The sequence below is a fragment of the Microtus ochrogaster genome, unplaced genomic scaffold (genome assembly GCF_000317375.1).
Source record: "Microtus ochrogaster isolate Prairie Vole_2 unplaced genomic scaffold, MicOch1.0 UNK1, whole genome shotgun sequence".
Taxonomy (NCBI): Eukaryota; Metazoa; Chordata; class Mammalia; order Rodentia; family Cricetidae; genus Microtus; species Microtus ochrogaster.
The window spans coordinates 6,398,689-6,419,057 of record NW_004949099.1 but is presented as its reverse complement, the minus strand read 5'-3'; the positions used below and the strand labels follow the sequence as shown (position 1 = coordinate 6,419,057).

The 20,369-nt window shown below is 47.1% G+C and overlaps 1 protein-coding gene across 5 annotated transcripts in view; it reads left to right on the top strand.

Moving 5' to 3' along the window:
- Prickle2 (prickle planar cell polarity protein 2) overlaps window positions 1-20,369 on the top strand; it is a 341,452-nt gene that overhangs the window by 302,939 nt on the left and 18,144 nt on the right. For all 5 annotated transcript variants that reach the window (XM_026788041.1, XM_026788040.1, XM_005364904.2 and 2 more), the window contains one exon: window positions 1,196-2,071. In XM_026788041.1, coding sequence (XP_026643842.1) covers window positions 1,196-2,071 — 876 coding nt within the window. The remainder of the gene's footprint in view (window positions 1-1,195; window positions 2,072-20,369) is intronic.

The following is a 20,369-nucleotide window of genomic DNA, read 5'->3' as shown; positions in this document are numbered from 1 at the left end:
TAATACTAGCGTGGGTGGGTATTAGGAATTGAACATGGAGTTTGAAGGAGAAACAGATACACTATAGTATCCAACAAGGAGCTACTGTAACTGCCCTATGTCTGATGACGAGTAGTGATATAGTTCATCTATCCATTCACTATAAGCAGTGATACAGTTCATCTATCCATCCACTGTAAGCAGTGATACAGTTCATCTATCCTTCCAAAGTAGGAAGAACTATTACATAGGTCCTGGAGGCCCCAGGGAGACTTCTGACCCTGTCTCCATACAGCACCTCTTTCCGTGAAAGAGATATATAATAAACCTGTACACAATGGTGTGATAGAAAGGAATATTAACACTATACGGAAAAGTCAAGAAGAAGCCAGGGCTACTATTGGCAGTAGACAAGAAGGCTCTTGAGAAGCAGGTTCCTGAGTAGAGTAAAGAAGACAAGACTGTTTTGGCTTTTCAGAGCAAGACTTCTGAGTACAGATCTGGTCTCTGATGCCTAATTAATTTTATTACCTTAGGCAAGCCATTAACCTTCTGTGTCTGCATTTCCTCATCTGGAAAACAGAAACCCTGGTAGAAACTCAGCTCAAACAATCAAGTGCTTTATCAGATTAGTACTGTCCCAGATTGACTATCCTTAAGGAGCAGAATTGGTTCAACCTATAGAGTCATGCGTGTCTATAATGAGGTACTTGAAGGCTAGGATACAAGTCTAAACATGGAACTCATTTATATTTCCTATATAGCTTATGCATATAATCTCAAGATACTTTTATGTGGCATCTTAAATACTTTTATGTACGAAGCAATTTTATTATACAGAATTTTCTGCTAGCGGCATCTTGTTGACACCAAAATTTTGGCTTTTGAAGCATTTTGAGTTTGGATTTTTCGATTAAGGATGCTCAACTTCTGTTGCTATTTGGGGAAAATGTGTCTCTGTCAGAATTCATGGCTAAGCTGTTCTGATCTAGATTTTCCATGCTGCTACCAAGGGAAGTTAAGAAGTCAGCTGACTAGTAGAATAAGTTCTAACTTATTCTACTGGATAAGGATGTGGGCACTGATTGCATGGGGCCTGATCATAGAGCAAGTGACGTAGTTTTTTGTTTGTTTTGCTTTGTTTTGGTGTTGTTTCATGTGGTGTTGTAGTGCTTGGTACAGCTCCTCAGCCTCCTTTCTGTCTCTTGCTTCCCAGGAATCGACCAAGGTCAAATGACGTATGACGGCCAACACTGGCATGCTACCGAGACCTGTTTCTGCTGTGCTCACTGTAAGAAGTCCCTCCTGGGGCGACCGTTCCTCCCAAAGCAGGGCCAGATATTCTGCTCACGGGCCTGCAGTGCCGGGGAGGACCCCAATGGCTCCGACTCATCTGATTCGGCCTTCCAGAATGCCAGAGCCAAGGAGTCTCGCCGCAGTGCCAAAATTGGCAAGAACAAAGGCAAAACAGAGGAGGCCATGCTGAGCCAGCACAGCCAGCTGCAGGTGAGTTCTAACCGGCTCTCGGCTGATGTGGACCCCCTGTCCGTGCAGATGGATCTCCTCAGCCTATCCAGTCAGACACCCAGCCTCAACCGGGACCCTATTTGGAGGAGCCGGGATGAGCCCTTCCATTATGGGAATAAGATGGAACAGAACCAATCCCAGAGTCCTCTGCAGCTCCTCAGCCAGTGCAACATCAGAACTTCCTATGGCCCAGGAGGGCAGGCAGCAGGAGCCCAGCCTGACGTGTGGGCCAAGCACTTCAGCAACCCCAAGAGAAGCTCATCAATGGCCATGAAGGGGCATGGTGGCAGCTTTATCAAGGAATGTCGTGAGGACTATTACCCAGGGAGACTGATGTCCCAGGAGAGCTACAGCGATATGTCCAGCCAAAGCTTTAGTGAAACCCGAGGCAGCATCCCAGTTCCCAAGTACGAGGAGGAGGAAGAGGAAGAAGAAGGTGGCATATCAACGCAGCAGTGCCGGCCCCGTCGTCCACTCAGTTCCCTGAAATACACAGAGGACATGACACCCACGGAACAGACTCCTCGTGGGTCTATGGAATCACTGGCCCTGTCAAATGCAACAGGTAGGTTGGTCCTGGGCACTACAGTGGTTTTCTGTACAATGCCCTCTTCCAGATGGATGGTGAGGAAGGTCAACTTCTGTCTTTAATGTCTCTAATAGAGAAGAAGCCTGAGTTCAAAGTCTGGATGCTTATGGTACATGATGAGGTTTAGGGGTGGGCAAATGCTCTTGGTAGAAGGAGAGGAGCCAAGTCAGAAATGATGCCTTCTCTGGGTTTTCCCAGTGGGGCTATGGAGATTGTGTGGCATTTCTTCTGGTGGCATTTAGACTGATGTGCATCCTACCATGCCCACCCATCATTGCCTTTGGACTACTTGAGAATGGCATTGTTTGTGTATGTGAGGGGAATATAGCGAAGTTGTAGGGGTGGCCAGGGGTAAGGCGGAATGTTGGCCAGCAGCATTCATGAGGAAGAATAGCTGTAAGGTGGTGGTGTTTACCACATGCTTGGGATGCAAGTGCCCCAGCCTGGTGTTACTTGAGGAGCCCAGTCCCAGGGGTTTTCTGAACCCCTGTATCTCAAAGATACACAAATAAAATGTAATATATAAATATTGTATATATAATATGTATATGAAATACAGAGAAATATGCAGATGAGGAGGAAAGCTGACTAAAAGGGGCAGGATGGAGGCAGACCATCCGAGGATATTGTCTCCAACAGTTTTCCAGCTGGCTATAGAGATCAGACAGTTGCCTACAATGACCGTGGCTTTGCTGTACATTCTGTGTGCTTCTCTTACTGATCAGGGTATGCAAGCCGGTCAGAGGGCTGTGTCAGACTCAACCAGTGAGTCATTTGTCGGGAGTGTTTCAGTCAGGCTCAGTACAGCCACGTGTTAGTCTGCACCTGGATAAGAATGATCTAGGGTGTACTCGGTGTACTAGTGTTTCTGTCTCTCTAACAGCGGAGAATCGGAGTCACGGGTGTACCTTCCTACCTGGTCCCACAGTCAGCGACATGTCTGGGGTCTACACCCTTTTGTCATTGTGGCATAGAGACATCTCCTTGTAGGCCATGGGTGAGGCATGCTCGGACTGTGACTAGAGAAGGTAAACTCTGGTAGCTCCGTCTGCTGGGCTCAGCTGCTGCTCAGCCCCCGCTCAGCCCCTGCTGCCAGTTATCATAAACAGGAGTATTTCAGCTAATGCATACAGTTCTTACCACATGCCAACCATTGTTCTGGGCACAACGCAAATATTAGCCATTAATTAAGTTGTCACAACACTACAAGGAAAACATCATCATTCTTATTTCTGAGCTGTAAAATCAGAACCACAAAGTTTGAGCATTATTCAGTTTTTTAAAATGAATTAAATCTGCCCTTTGACAACTTCATGTATGTGTATAGCATATTCTGATTACTCTCCTGCCCCAACCTCTCAGGCCTGTTCTCTTCCCTCCTCCCAATGGGTCCCTTTTTCATGTCCATGTCGTTTCGTTTCGTTTCGGGACCCACTGAGTTTTAGCCAGAGGTTTTCTGAGTGACTGTGACCATGAGCATGGAACTACCCACGGGAACTTGGAGGGTACACATCCAAAGATAATGACTCCCCACCCTCCCAGAGCCCTCAGTAGCCAATAGTTCAGCAGGAAGGAGTAGGGCCTGCATGACCCCTCCTGTCCAGGCTTGGCTATTGACCCCAGTGTTCCAGGGATGAACAAGGAGGTGCCCCACTGACTCCAGAGCCACGCTTTCTGTTAACTCAGCAGCTGCTGCCATCATATGCCCCCCACTTGATTAATCTTTCAGAGCAGTTAAAAACACAGACTTTTAAAGACGTGGAATCCATTTGAACCCTCTCCACGACAAACAAAAGCCTGAGTCGTAGGATGTCTATACAATGAGTTTTACCTTGTCTCTCTCCTCAGAAGCTTTTACTAACTGTGTTCCCGCTTGTCCCAGAAGACAAAGCTAGGCTGTTCTTACGCCCCTGTTTCAGATGATGGGAAAAAAGAGACTTGGGTGAATAAGCACCCTCCCTGACATTGTAGAAATAAGCAATTGGTGCGGCGAGGACTTCCCGGGAACACTCATGTGCTATAATCGTAAGAGGAGAGTAGATAAATATGCTCTTCAGCCTCTGAAGCTGGTTCAGGCAAGACCACGTGCCCTAGAACCACTGGGACATGGGGTGAGATGTGTGCTCCTCAGCCTTCTCCCCAGCGCCTCTGCAGCACAGCTCACCAGAGGCAGAGCCCAGGCATCTGTGTTTGCTAGCTCCTCCTTGCTGTTCCGATGTGTATTGTTGTCTTAAAACATGTTCTGGGTTTGTCTATTTTGACCAGAACATTAGGGGATCTTATGAGGAAATCGGGAACATCAAGTAGGAGTCTGAGGAAGGCCAAGAAAGCACACACAGTCTCCAGTTCTAAGGGAGAGATGGGGGGTGTTTACCCTGTAGTTCTCAGAGGATCGTCAGCGGACACTCCCTCTGCCTCTGATTTCTGAAGGGAAGCATGGAGCCATGTGTGAGGAGGCTGAGAGAAAAAGACTCGGGAGATCAGCACTGTCCATATGGTAACTAGCAACCATGTGTAACTATTAAAATTAGATTAATTAAGATTATATGTAATGAATGTCACAGATCATTGGTCTATAGGTAAGATATAGTGCTATATTAGTGAGGGTTCTCTAAAGGAACAAAACTGATATACATACATTCATGCACGCATACATACATACGTACATATGTATGTACTGGGAGGTTGTACAGGGAGGTATTAAACTAGCTTACAGGATGTGTGTGGTTCAGGGAGTCCAACAATGGCTGTATCACAGTCAAGAGGCCGAGAAACCAGGAGTTGTTCAGTCCACAAGGCTGGATGTCTGAGTGGCCCCAGTCTAGGCCTGGGGGATTCCTGGAGAGCTGCGGGTCTACAGTCTGTATTAGAATCCCAAAGAAACTGGTCCTCACACTGGCAAAGGAATGTCTCAGAGACGGGATAGAAGAACTTGCCGGCGAGGGTGAGGGCAAGCAGGCAGAAAGCAAAGCCCCCATCTTCCGTGTCCTTTTAATCTGGGTGTCTGGCAAAAGATGCCACCCAGGTTTAGAGTGAGCCTTCCAGCTTCATGTAACCTGTTCACTGGAGTGCCGGCAGCTCGAGTTTCAGTTCATTCCAGGGGCAGTCAGGTTGACAGCCAAAAGGAGCTATCTCAAGTGCAACAGCAATGGACCGAAATGTAAATTGCCTTTCCGTTAATTTAAATTGCATTAACCGCATGAAGCTAATGGCAGCCCTGCCAGATGAAAGGACAGAGTAAGTGTATGGTCTGTGTGCAGGGTTAATCCCACTGTCAATCTCTGGGAGCTCTTACACAAGCCTCAGAGCCTTGGTTTTATGCTTTTTCAGCCACTGGTTGAAAACAATAGTAGGTTGGGAGTTACAGTTCTGATGTTAATGTCTTTAAAATCATTATTTATTTGTTTTAGACAGGGTCTCATGGCTGATCTCAAACTCATTATATAGCTGACAAGGGCCTTCAGCTTCTGGATCTCTTGCCTCCAGTGCTGGGATCACAGGAACACACCACTCCCAGTTCATGAGGTGCTGGGGGTTGAATCTGAGGCTTTGGGGAGAACACTCTACCCAGTTACTTCTCATATGGACTCTGGGCTCAGATCGTCCCTTCATCTATTTTTTAACGCGTGAGCTGTATCTCCACTGCCTTTTTTCCTTTCATGGTTTTTTTGAAGCTAGGTCTCACTCAGTTGCCCAGCAGGCCTCGATTAGTGGTCCTTCTTGCTCAGCCTCCTGAGCAGCTGGATTGCAGGCCCTGACTACCAGGCCTAGCTCCACTTCATTGCTCAGGAGTCTTATGACTTTAAACAAGTCTCAAAACAAGTTCTCAAAGACTTGATTTCCTAGAAATCGGGATTTAATGACTTAATACTTCCTTTGTAAGGATTTTACAAAAATTCAAGGGTAGGTGTAGTTAAATTCAAGAGACGTGTCTGCCCCTCTGTAATGGTTTCTGGATACTGAATATTGTTAGTTTATTTTCCTCCAAGACACATGCAGGATGACTCAGCTGTCCCCTCTCCTGGTGGTCACCAATGTGGGGGGGTTGCTGTGTGTAGAAATACCCCTGTGGCCTCATCTTTCCCCAAGCAGCAACTGAAGAAAGCAGGAAAGTGAAGAAAGTCGTTTTGTGCCCTTGGTTTACCATAGGACTATCAGACATGACAGCCAGGTAGAAAAATGAGGCCTTAATATTACAAGCACAGCTTCTGGTCCTCCTTGTAGCACAGCATAAATGAGTTTTTACATCCTGTCCCACATAGCCCTACACTGAAGATACAGCTTTGAAAGCTGTAGAAAGCTGGCCTTCTCTTTTCTGATCCTCGGGGATGCATTTGAAGTCCGCCAGAACATTTAGTAGCCTTTTGAGGAGACAATGATCTGAACCATTCATTCATTTCTAAGCCTTAGAACCATAGACTGAGTTACAGATATCAGTCACTAAGCCTCTAAAGCTTGGTTCGGGAAAATGGATTTATTCTTCCTTCTGAGATAGGTAACTTATGCTTTTGGGTAAATTCAGTGTTTAATCTGGCCGACAGCATGGTCCTTTGTGGACAGCATTGTTCTTTTGAACAGATCTTAATAAAAGCACAACTCAGCCATTTGCCAGCATCTGATCTGGGCTACGGCACTACCCAGATTGTTTAGAACTAGGAGTACGCAAGCCCTTCTCCATGGAAAACGCAGTCCATGCCTTCTGCTACCACTGGGTGACTCAGGAAAGCACAGTTACCACTGTGTAAACACCAGTGTGAGAACGTTGCGAAGCTCCTTAACCCTGCTCTTTCCCAGATGTCATGGGGCGTTACATGATAATGGTGATCATAGAAGACCTCTGATCGTGAGTCAACACGTGCATCGTAGTTTTGAATCCTCAGAGATAAATCACTATCACAGCCATTTCGGCGATGAGAGCGCTAACGTTCATGGCAGTTGTCAATGCTGACACCATGCCTTAGATAAATAGAAGTTCCTACTTCTTTAATCTAAGTTCTAACAAATGGCAGTGACTTGAACCCAGGTGGGGCAGACTGTAAAGTCCATGCTCTTACCTGCCCTGATCCATGTCCTCACGAGAAGGGCCATGATCACGGCCAGGGGATTTGCACAGTGATTTTATATAAAGAAACGAGGCCTCCCTTCCCTGCTGTAGCTGCTGTGTGTGTGTCGGTCTGACTTGGAGGTGAAGCATAAGAGCACAAGTCTGCAGTAAAGCCGAGGGACAGGAGGCAGAGGGATCAGTCGTGTGTGATGTGCCGAGATCAGTCAGCCTTAGAAAGACAAGGGAGACCGGGACAAATGGCCCAGGGGTTGGTGCCCAGGCAAGTGAGATAATAGAAGAAGGCCAGAGCTGACCCCAGTGTGTGGCAGAGATGGGACTGGAGGCCCCTGACAGAAGCCATTACCACTGGGCAGCTCTGGGCTATAAGTCCTGGTTGAAGAACTGAGCATGGACCTCAAGGAATAGCTGCTTTCTGTAGGAGGTGGTTAGAGCAGCTAGAGCTGAGACCAGCAGGAAGAGAATTCAGGTGCAGGGAGTCAGGGAAAGGGAAAATGACTTCTTCGTTAACCCTCCCGTTCATTCAGCATCTGTGACTTGAGTGCCTGCTCTGTGAAGTGCAGCTGGCTGAACAAGAGCACAGGCTGTGCAGGGCCTTCGGAAGTCAAAGGCTGGCTTACCTATTCTTGCTTCGGTGTCCTCATCTTTAAACTGTATAATGTCAGGGTTGCTAAGGAGAATTTAGAACAGTGCCCAGCACCCTGGAAGGGCCCATAGGACATCAGCAGCTGCTGACATTAGTAGGGACAACTGTCTGTACGTGCTGCTAAGGATGTGCTACTGAGCTAAAATGAGCTGGGACCTTCTCTGCTTGTGTCTGTCGTCTAGTGGAGTTGACAGTAGCCATGCAAAGGAGCAGTATAGAACTGCAGATGGTAAGGATGGTATCCTACAAGCTATACACAGAAGGAATCTTGGTGCAGGCGGGCAATCGGGGAGGGCATCCTGAAAAAGAGAGACAATAAGGGGAGGACTGTGAACAGTGTGAAGAGCAGCACGTGCAAAGGCCCTGTGGTTGTAGGATATGAAAAGTGTGTGCTGAGGGAGGCTCATGGCTGGATGGAAGACAGCCACAAGTCTGGTAAAGAAGGAAAGACCTCCGAGGGCTATGGGAAAGCCTTTAAAATGTCACGCCAAGAAGGGAGCAAGGGGATATCATCTGATCTACATATTGATGAGATGGCCATAGCAGTTTTAGGGGCATGTAACTAGCAAAGGGCCAGAATGGCCTCATAGGAAGATGGAGGGGGTAGAGAGTCCAGAGTAGTATTCAGGGTATAAACAGGATAAAGAAGTTCAAAATAAGAGGAAGGTCAAGAAAGCTTGTTAGGGGAAGAAATGGGCAGAGGTTTACAGCAGCGCAGGGAATGAGTCCTGGGAGCCAGGGGAAGATTGACTTGTGAGACACTGGTGCCGGGTGAGAGGTTACAGCGTCAGAACCGCTGGCTTCTGCCAGCATCGGCAGAAACTGCCTGTGTGGTTGGCCTGGCTCCGAGGAGAGAGCTGGCGGGCTCCCCACCTTTGGTCACATCCATGGCACATTTTTGTCATTTGTACCTTTGGACAGGCCTCATCTCCCTCCCTGGAGAAGGGGGAGTCAATGCAAAGCCATTGGTGGCTGGGGGTGGGGGTGAGGTAATTTTTTCAGCGTTCATGGAAAGCTGGAGAAGTTGTGAACAACAATGTCAATCTGAAGCGACCACTGGCATGGCTCGCTCTCCTGGGAATGTCTGAAATGCTTTTTAATCCTTATAATGCAAACTAGTTCCAAAAGCACTGGGGGTGGAACAGTTCCTCTGTTCTGTATAGCTGGGCTAGCTATTCTTCAGCCCGGTTTCTTTATTTAAATAGTTTGGCAGAACCCCCTTAACCACTGGGTACCATTTGAGGGGCCACACCTCAGATATGATCAGGAAACGTCTGGCCCTAATCTTCCAGTTAATTTCTGTGTTAATAACTTGTCTTGTTTTCGTGGCAAAAGCAACTGAAAGAAGGAAGATTCTGTCTGGGCTCACAGCCCCAGAGTAGAGTCAACATGGTGGGGACATCAAGGCAGCAGGAGTGCATGCTCGCCGAGGCCTGGCTCATGGTGGCTGACCACACTGCATCCACAGTCAGGAAGAAGAGAAAGATGAGCATCGGTATTTGGGTTGCTTTCTCCTTTTTATTCAGTCTAGCACCCAAGTCCAGGCAATGGTGTTTGGGGCTGTGCATTTGAAAGCCTAGAACCCACTTGAATACTATCCATTGACCTCCCCACCACGGTCTGCCTGGGAAGGACTTGGGAACTGCTTCAGAATTGTCATTGCCCTGGCATAGAGACTCTTGTTTGCAGTGGGCAGGGTCTGCACCATGTGTTTCCAAGCTCTTGGCCTCTTACTCAAGAACAAAATAGAAGTGCACACAGATTATACAGTAGCATGGTAATTAATCAAAAGCAAAGCCACAGTATGGATTATAAATAAATAATACATTGTCAAGATTGACAGTGGACACATGAGTGAGGGTACTCAAGGTGCCTGATTATTGTTTGGAGCTTCTCTTTATGACATTCAAGAGGTAGAGATTTTAGGTTACTAAGGATATAATTTGAGTGGTTCACTATTTTGAGAAAGAGGCTTAGATCATATAATTTTTGCTCACTCCTCATATCCTTTCCCATAATGCATCTGATTTTAATTGTATGAATGCTAGTTATGCCTCTATATAAGATGGTAATTAGGGGGTCCCATTGCCCTTATTGTCATGCATCTGGATCTGATCAGGCTGGATGGGTCCCTAACCCACAGGTCCCCATTTGTGTTCCAGAATGTGTTTGAATAGAAACAGGATGTTATCAGGGCATTTGCTAAGGGAGTAACTTATTTCTGTTGTTTAAAGCGAGTATGAGACTCTATGCAGGTGGGAACCCAGGTTGCCAACAGGTTGCTAGGTGCTTTGGAGAGGGGTGTGCTCACAAACCAAGGCAGGTTTCTGAGTTACATAAGATGCTGAGTTACATAATGTGGCTGTTACCAGCCCTATCCCTTAGTATCCAATAAAGAGGAAAGAGATTAATTTTTTTTTTCAGTAGTCCATTCCCAAAGTCCAGAATTAAATCTCATTGCTCTGACTTGGATCACTTAACAGTTCTTAAATTGACCTCCATGGCCAGAATCACATGCCCAACCCAGGACTAGGCAGTGAAGTCAACCTTTCATTACTGCAGCGGGTAGGGGGTTATACTACCTACTTTTATGTTGGTGTGATATACTACCATGACCAAAGCATCTTATAGAAGAGGGAGGGTTTCTCTTAGCTTCCAGTTTCAGAGAGGTAGAGCCCATCATGGTGGGGAGGCATGTTTATAACCTCTTTGGGATCTGGACAGTCAGTTCAGTCAAGAGTAAGTAATCGTGGCTGCTGATGAGAGAGAAAGGGTGGCTGATTTTGTTTATTTGATCACCAAAGGAACGACACTGGAAAACTGTTCAACAGAAAAAAAAAATGTATCTTGGCATCCTCCATTTTCCTGTAAAAGCATGCCAGCCTTAAAGACAAGCATCAGCTCTCTCAAAGCTTGTACGGCGCCGACCTTCCCATGATCACCTGCTGTGTGTCCCTTGCGCTCATTCTGGTGTTAACACAGGATCTTTCCGTGGGTCCGTACCAAACTTCACCCATCTGCCCTCTACTCCTTTACCTTATGGGAAGTTCCTCCCAGAGCAACGGGATTCTGATGTGATTCAAACCTAGATCCGGCTTCAAGGAGTACATTTCTCTTTCTGTGTGTGCGGAGGGGTGTCTGTGTATTATTCATGTGGGTGTGTGCTAGAGACTGTCATGAAGTGTCTTCTTCTATCACTCTGTCTTGTTTTTTTTTTTTTTTTTGAGTCAGAATCACTTCCTGAACCTGGAGCTCATCTGTTCAATGAAGCTGACTGGCTAATGGTCTTCAGAGATTGGCACCCGATTGGTTGACAGAGTTTTCCCATGAGCCTAGGGGATCTCCCTGTCTATGTCTCTCCAGCACTGGCCTGTGACTGCTATGCCACCATGACTGCCCTCCCCTTTTAGTATGGGTTTTGGGGCTCAAACTTGGGTCCTTATGCTTTCGAGCACTTTACCAGCTGAGAGATCTCTCCAAACCCTTTTCCCTTATTAACCAATCCCATACTGACCATCTCTCAATCCTTGTGAATCTCTCATCTCGTATACTTTTGACTTTCACTTTTGATTCTACAACTAAAGTGGACCCTGTTACCAAAGCCGTTCACTTTTTCTGTTGTGTTCATTTGAGGACATAGACAGGGAGATCCCCTAGGCTCATGGGCTACCTAACATAGCCTGCTTGGTGAATCCAGACCAGTAAGAGACTATGTCTAAAAGCAAAGATGGCACCTAAAACATGAAACATGGGATAGTCCTCTCATCTCCACACACATGTTCACGCATGTGCATGCCCACCTACATACACACCACCACCACCACATCACATCACACGCCAGACGGAGGGATAAATTCCCTTTACTGGAGACACCCATATGGCCTAGCTCAGAGGCTGTGAGTGGGAAGGCAAGCTTAGAGCCACAATGGGTGCTGCTGGCTTCTAGTAGAGGCTGGAGAGACTTCCAGACATCTTATGGTGCCCAGAGCAGCAGCCTACACCTGCTGCTCCAAAGCATTTCCTGGCACCATAAGAAATGCCAAGGCACAGAGACTAGGCTAACTCTAAAGAATTCCAAAATCCTCATCCAACTCAGAGGATGGCGTGATGGCCAGTGGTGAGAACCCCACCTCCTTCGTCTGTCTGCTCCAGCAGGAGTACGCCTTGACTTGAGCTTAGTAGGGTGAGGCTGACCTTGGCATCTTCCTCCTCTGCTGCTCTGCGCTCTATCCCTCAGGCCTGCAGCTCGCTGATCAAAGGTAAATTCTGCCACATGAGGGCACGGGGAGGCCTGAGGCGATACGTCTGAAGCCTTTCCTTACTCTGGCACCTGGCAACTTCGCTACTGAAGAGTTTTATTTCTTTTGTTAGGCACCAAAGTGTCTGCCTCCTGCAGAAGGGAACTGGGATGGAATTTGGGAATCAACTCTAACAGAAAGACTAGAAGGCACGTGTCAGAATTAGTGAGTGAGTGTGAGGTTTGGCCACCCGGAGATGTCAGCTACCCGACCTGTGTAAGCTCTCATGTCAGGCAGCCCTGCTGTTTGGGCAGAGGACGGGTGTGGGGCAGAATTCTCTTTAGCCCAAGAGTTGAGCGTTTTCTCACTGGATCTGTTTTTCTATCTTTCCTGAGATAGAAGAGATTACCAGAACCCATGACCTAGTTATATCCCTACCAGCCTCACAGTCAGAGTGGCTGTCACCTCAAAGTTCTGGTTTCCTCACCACCAACAACAACATCACCGCCATCACTGCCACCATCACCATCACCAACATCACCACCATCACCACCACCACCACCACTACAACCACCACCATCACCATCACCACCACCACTATCAATTAACTTCTCAGAGAAATCTTATATGGTCCAGCAAATGAATTTGTTCATCGAGTCTATGGATAAAAAAAAAACTGGCCTGGCTAAGGGGTGAGAACTAGGAAGACAGTGGAGACATCAGAGCCATAGACGTTCTCCTTGGAGATCATTTTCAGCTCTAGAAACGAGCCTATCATGGCCCTGGGCAATGGCTCTGCTTCAATTGCCGTGCCATCTGTTGGGAGACAAACACACCATGTCTTGCTGACACTGCCCTCCAGCTCCCCTACTAGAACTACAGTTTCACCATGCCTAAGCTGCTCAGCGCCTGGGATAAGCAGGACTTCTATCCTGGGAGCATCTCTGAATCTGATGCTTTTTCTCTTCTCAGGAGCTGGGACTCCCTAAGACACAGGTGGCTTCCGCTGTCTTTTCTGTCTTCTTGAGCTGTTTGTTGTAGAGGTCATTTGGTGACAAGGCATCTGTGTGGCACACTTCTGTCTGGCTATATTGAATGGAGCACATGAGGGAAAGGGACATATTTTGCTTCATATTTTATTCTTCTGAACCCCAGAACTTGTAGAAGAATTTTCAACCCCCATCATGGACTCAAAGAATATCAGCACCACCTGTCCCGACCACCTGTCTTCCTCAGCTAAGCTCAGGGCCTCTCTTTGATTTGTGGATATTATTTACTCTCAATCCAGTCCCTAATATCTCATATCTCATTTGCAGAAATGGCCTAAGATGCCACCCCTTCCCTTACAGCACCCTCCCTCCCCAGATCTACTCTAAGGGGCTGGCTTTCTAGTGTGCATAGCTGGAGAGCCTCAGCAACCCTGCTTTATCTGCTTTCCAAACCAAAATTTAGTCCAAGATGATTTTGAAAGGACAAAAATGAAGAGAGAATGAAAAGGTATCTTAGGGAATTGTGATATTGAATTGTTTTATTTTCATTTATTTGACAAATATTTATTGAGTGCTTACCATGCTTCAGGCACCTTGCTCATTGCCAAGTACACATTGATAAATAAGTCTGATATACTCTCTGGATGGGTCGGGGCCCCAGCAGGAAACAGCTGCTATACTCAAGAGGTAATTAAAGAAAGCCAAATGAAGAAGCAGCCTCTGGATTGCAAATCCAGTCTCGGTAGAGAATTGCAGCCACCCTGTAGCCTACCAGGAAGGAGCCAGACCAGTATGTCTCCAGTTGATCAAACTTACCTGGGAGTCAGAGATCAAAGGGAACCCCCCAGTGCAGCTCTCAGGGCAGAGCGCAGCAGAGCCCTGGTTTGGAATCCAGCAGGGATGTGCAGGCACAGAGAGAAAGCAGATTGTGGCAAGCACAAAGAAAGAGATGAGCCAGATTGGAGAAGAACACATCAAGGCTCAGCTTTGCAGAGAGAATGGTCAGGGAAGCGTTCTCAAATGGTCTTGCAAGGGAGGAGGAAGAAAAGAGGATGGTGACAGGTAACATGCGCAAAGGCCCTGGACAAGAGAGCCCTTGCCGAGTTCCAGGAGTTCAAGGAGTCCAGGATGGTGAGAGACCGTTGGAAGAGATGGCTTTATCTGAAACTATAAAGCACATCTCATTGCCGGTTCAAACTTAGCTTCCTGCTGTTCCTCTGGCAGCGCTGCCCTGCTCCTGTTTGCTTTAGTCAGGTGCATTAAAGTGGAAAAAGTCAGATGACTTTCGTGGAAGGCTGAGAAAGCATTTTTAGGACCATAAGGAAGCAGGGATCAAAAATAGCACTTTTGCTGGGTGGGGGAGAAATTGCTATTTAAAGTGGAAACAAGAATAAAAAAAAAACTATCTATGCACTCCTTCTGTGGGAATTTGTATCGATAAAGTTTACCCTTTTTTTTTGGACTGCTTTCTGCCCTGGTTAGATCTGGATTTCATACACGGTTTATTCCCATCCTATCCAGATACCTCCTTAACCAAACAGCTGATTAATGACCAGAGCACAAGCTTCCCTTCAGATGTGCTGTGAGCTTTGAAATCATGGCTAAACAGAAGTGTGATTCTCACAGTCCCGCCATTCATCATCTTCTCTTGTACAAACAAGCCAGCGTCGGCTATGGACAGCCAGCTCCACGTGCTGTGCACCCGTCTATTCGTCTTTAAGGAGAAGGATGAAAGAGTTGGCATTTTCCCTGTATATGATGACTGTTGCCATAGTTACAAGGCTTTCATCCATCTTTCAAAGTTCTGCATCTTTCTGCTTGTCTTGGTTTCTTTTCTTGTTGCTATGATTTGAAAAAAAAATAAAATTACCTTGACAAAAGCAACTTAAGGGACAAAGATTTTATTTTGGTTCAGTGTACAGACTGTCAGTGAGGAGATCATAGCAGCAAGAATTGGAAGGGTCTGATGTCATTGCATCCGCGACCAGGAGGAAAGAGTGGCGGGCGTATGGATGCGAGCATTCGGCTTGCTCCCTCCACTCTTACAGTCTCATTTTTAACAACTAAGCAGAGATTCTCACATCCCCATCCTTCCTGAGTTTCTGATTCTTTCCACTCCCACTCCCTTGTCCACAGTCTTGCTTCTGCGCATTCCCAAGGCAACCAAGACCCTACTGTCATAAACGGAGCTAACAGCTGGCAAGCCTTCTAAGTAGGACACCGTGTTAACGCCTACTGCGTAATTATCCCAACGAATTTTTGTAGTAATGCCATGCAGTATATGTACACAGGACAGTCCCACAAGAATTGTTCAGCCCCAAATGTCAATAGAGATGAGGCTCAGAACCTTGCCATAGGCTGGATGACGTAGCACACCCCTTTAATCCCGGCAGTCAGGAGACAGAGATAGGTGGGTCTCTGTGACTGTAAAGCCAGCCTGGCTTGCATACCGCATTCCAGGCTAGCAAGAGCCGTATAATAAGACTCTTCTCACAAAACAGACACAAAACCTGCCACAAAAACTGTCTTTTGTGAGGAGATTGTCTTGTAAAAAAAGTTCTTTTTCCTTTAAAAGGTAACGTGGCATTATAATATTAAATAAGGCTTTTTAAAGTAGCCCTGGCTTTCCCTTCGCTCTGCAGCTCTCTCGTTTCATGTGGAGAATGGTACACACTAGCCGTCCTTTGAGTTGTGAAGGACTGGGTTTATTAAGAAGGCATAAAACAGAAATAAAAGAAGAAAACAGCAAGCAGCAGAATGGCGGTAGAGCTTCGGGTCAGACAGTTACTCCATCACAGAACTGAGTGGGGAAGCCCCAGGGACAGGGGTGCCAGCTGGAGCAGAAAGTCTTCTCCTCGGTGACGCTTCCGATTAGCCGTTCCCACGATGGGCATTTGTATACCATGACAAACTGTAGCTGAGACTTCCCTTTGCTGGGAACGATTTAGCTCCCAGCTGTGTTCAAGGACACAGTACTTTCAGGCTGACAGTTCACTCTCAGGGGTGTGGTATGTTCACTCTTGTCTGTTCTGAAGCTCTCCTTTCCCATCTAATAGGCTTGGGGAGGGGGGCAACACAGCCTGGACAAGGGGACTTGGAGGACACTCTAAACATGCTTGGGTCTGAAGTGTGCCACCCCCACCTCCAGAACCAGCCTCTCAGTGAACTTAAGCAGCACACAACAGTCTGCTAGCAAGGTGTATTATACCCACCTCTGGTGGGGGACAGAGCAGTCATTCCATGCTTCACTTTGTGGATCCTGGCACTTGGCTTTGTTCTCAGCAGTAGAGGTGGACTCTGCCTTCAGAACTGTCTCTTTGCCAGCATGGATGTTCTGGGTCTGTTTTGTACCAGCAGCAACTGTGGGTGTGGATCAGGCAAGCGTGTGCTCCTGCCACTGTTAGATCTATCATAGGTGATCTCAGACCAGGCTAGCCTGGTTCAAGTGCCACTTTTCTCTTCCTCTGCCATCTTGCTGTTAGCAAACGGTGAGCTCTTCTCCCTGTGGTAGCAAACCCACTGCTGTGAAGAGGAGAGACAAGACCTTTCATAATCCTCTAAAGCCTTGGAGGATGGTCTCCCTGCTCAGCCCTGCTAGGCCTCCATCCTAACAACCCCCACGCTCTTTCCAGGTTAATCACTGCCTGTTGCAGTTCATCAGCTAAGACGGGCAGCTGAACCAAATCTGGTAGCATATCTCTTTGTCCTAGCACTCAGGAATCTGAAACAGGAGGATTATGTTTGAGGTTATCCTGGGCTATATGATGAGATCCCGTCTCAAGTTAAAAGAAGGAAGAGGAGGAGCAGCTGAAGCTGTTTGATTTGGTAAGCTAAAGTCATAAGCTACAATCAAGAGAGAGAAGAAGTGAAGCTGTCCTGAATTGTGACCTAGAATAGCTTACCAAGCAGAGAGTGGGAATAGAGGAAATACAGGCTGACCACTGAGGTCTCAGAAGAGCGGGAAAAGCTCCATGATGGGCCCTTGTACATCATGCCTGGAGGGCAGCTACTTACGGAAGGTCATCCTTCATCCTCCTTAGCCAGGATTTGAATATGCCCTGGTCGCTCTGCTGGGTTGCTCTCAGCCTCCCTTCGACTCAGGTTGCTCTTTTGGAAAATGAGAATAGCATTGAATACTCAAGAATACTCTTGAGATTCAGATGGGGTTAGAAGTAGGAAATTGCCTGACCCACACAGATATAAACAGTGGTAGGTCTTGTCAAATGCCGAGGGAGAAAATCTCATGAGCGGGCCTGCTGGGCTACTGCAGGTGGGCACAGAAGTAGTGAGAGGGATTGGTTCTGGTCCCCCTGAGAGGGGTACTCTCTGCCAGAACGCTGGGCATCCTCTGTGGACAGGTAAAGTCTTACTTCCTGACTGCAGCCCCCATAACGTAACCTCTCTCCTCTGCCCCGATGTGTTTTCTCTAGAACGTCTGTACAATTTGACATCATAGGTTTTACTTGTGACACCCTGTAACGGGTTGAATTCGAAATGTTTCCCGATGGAATTACACATTCGAAGCCTTAGTCCCCAGCTGGTAGCACTGTTTTGGGGAGGAGGTGGAGACATCCTGGAAAACAAGCCTTGAGGCTTTGTAGCTAGCCCGCCTCCTGTCCACTCTCTGCTTCCACAGTGTGGATCCAGCCTCCGGCTCCTGCCAGCATGCCGCCCTCGTCTGCTGCCATGTCCTTCCCTCCATGACGGATTTTATCTTCCTGAAACTGTGAACGCCCTGCCTCCCTTAAGTTGCTTTTGTCTGTGTATTTTATCCTAGCAATGACAAGGTCAGAGAACAGGAATTGTATCTGGTTTTTGTTTTTCTTCGGCTGTCCCAGTAGCTGGAGCAATGACACACAGTGGGCACTTAATGAAACTGATCCTTGTTGACATTCATAAGCTACTTGTTAAATTAACCGCCTCTCTTTTACAGAGACATGAATGGGCTTAGAGAGACTGAGAAATCCGCCTCTAATCACATGACTAAAAAGAGGACCCTTTAGCAGCTACAGGAAATGCTTTGTTTCACCAGTAGCACCGACCCCGTGGCTCCTTCAAAGGCGCTGCAGAGACACTGGGTCCCTCCTTAGAGTTCAGAGCAGTGAGGCTGAAGTGTAGGTGGAGTTAGGATGACTTGAGATGTCAACAAGATCTAGGCCACCTGACCTCTCATAACTCCCCATGAATCCAGATATGCTTAGTTGTAAAAAAAAAAAAAAATTCTAATAACGTCACCCAAGATCTGAACCATCTCTCCAGTCCCTGCCCTTAATTCTTTTAAACCATCCCATTTTGCTGGACTTTTATATTTTTCCGCAGCTTTTTACTGCCTCAATTTGTATTGAAATATACTTCTGACTTGTATTTGCATGCCTGCAAGAAAGGTTCCATACTATAAATTCCTAGACGTGAGATTGCTGAACTAAGGCGTATGTACATTATAAATTTGTATTAATATAAGATAGCTAAGCCATCCTTCTAGATCCTGTCTCTGTTGCTTATCTGTTGAAAAAGTAGGAGCCTGGAGTTGAGTGCTAGATGGAACCGATCCTTGCTTTAGGATTGGAGCTGCACTGGCAGAGTAGACTGGCATTTTCAGATTCTAAGCACTCAGCAGGGAAGAGCTCTGACCGTCCATGCTGGAGGCAGATCAACTCGAGTCTCTCCCTTTGCCAGATCTCTAAAGCCCTAGTGGGGTACCAGCCATCTGAATGGTTTCCAGGGAACTGGGCTGCCATCTACTCTGCTGAGTCCATGCTTGGTCTGTTGGTGCACAGACCATATTTAGTGACGGGAGCAGGGGAATTAAGTCATCAGTCCTCACCAGCCAGGATCTGGCAGGAGAGGTGGCATAAACTGTCCTGGAAATCCTGCCTCCGACAGCACCCCTTGGGTTTGCTGACTGTAGAGTCTTCATGCCTTGATTGGTGCCAGCAAGGCAGAGTGACCGAACAGGCAGCTTTCCCAGCTGTGAAATCCAAAGTTGCCCCCAAGTATGGAAGCAGTAGCTTTGATGGTTTGGGACATAAAAATCAACTGGAGAATTTGTGGAAGCGATGGAAGCTTGAGTGACACTTCCAGAAATTCTGACTGTAGATCTGGGCCCCAGAACCCATAGAAGGATGAAGCCCCATGCTGCTGACACCGACCCCTGGGATATACATGTGTACATTGGAGAAGCAAAGTGTAGGCACTGCACCCTCGTGAGAGTCCGTGATAGGTTTGGATTGGTAGGAAAGGGTAAAGCAAATTCTTTCTCACACACACCCTGTTTATTCCCTTTCCCCCTTCCCTCTCAAACTTACAAACAACTCACCCAGACATTTCCCAGCTATCTGGGCACCTTCTAAATGCTTTTGTGTCTTCCTTTCCTGGCATCTACCCTACTCACCTTTCTCTCTTGCCAAGACAGACTCTGCCAGCTGCCTTTTACTGGGGGTAGAAAGTAGGGGTAGGGAGGTTATGCCTTCCAAAGTTCCTTCCGTAGTGATCCACACCGGTCTGAAGGAGGGTGGGGTCCCCAGTTTAGAACCATCATCTAATCAAAATCCCTTGCTGTCAGAGAGGAGCAGCCTTGAGTAACTCTGATAAAACGCTCAGGAGAGCAAGCCAGGCTTGGTGGGGGAGGGATTAATGTGGGGACTCGTTCATGGGGGTTTGCAGCAGGGTAACCTGCTCTCCAAGCCAGGTGCTTTTCCGCTACCCTAGGGAGCCCAGCAAACAGTAAACAGACAACACATGAAATTGCACAAACTCTGAGCAAAGATTTACCTAAGGTAGAGTATGGTCAACTGACTGGGTGGGACTACAGGAAGGCCACACAACAGGGACATGAAAAACCCTCAGCAATCATGTAAAAGAGCCTTCGAAGGCAAACTGAAGAATCAAAATTTGTGACCAAAAAAAAAAAATATCCATGATTTAATAAAATAGGTAATGAGGTTTTGGTTATGAGCCTAAGCTTTAATGACTGAGCCATTTCTCCATCCCAGGAATGAGGTTTCATAGCTAGGCCCTACTTCCTGCTCTCTCTGTGTCCAGACTTCACATGCAGCAGGACCAGCCTGCCCCTGCTTCCTTCACACCCCTCGCTCGCCTGCCGCCATGTCTTCACTTCCTTCATGGACTGTATTCCCTTGAACTGTAAACTGAAACAGCCCCCTTTTTCCCCTGAAGCTGCTTCTTGTCAGGTGTTTGTCACAGACAAGAAAAGCAGCAAAGACCCCAGTGTTCGAGAGGTCCTGAAAAAAAGCCCACAACTTACTTGCTTTCACAAAAAAGTCTTTTCAGCGTCGTTTAGAGAAGATGTGTGGAAAAGACTCCCTTAACTCACAAGCTG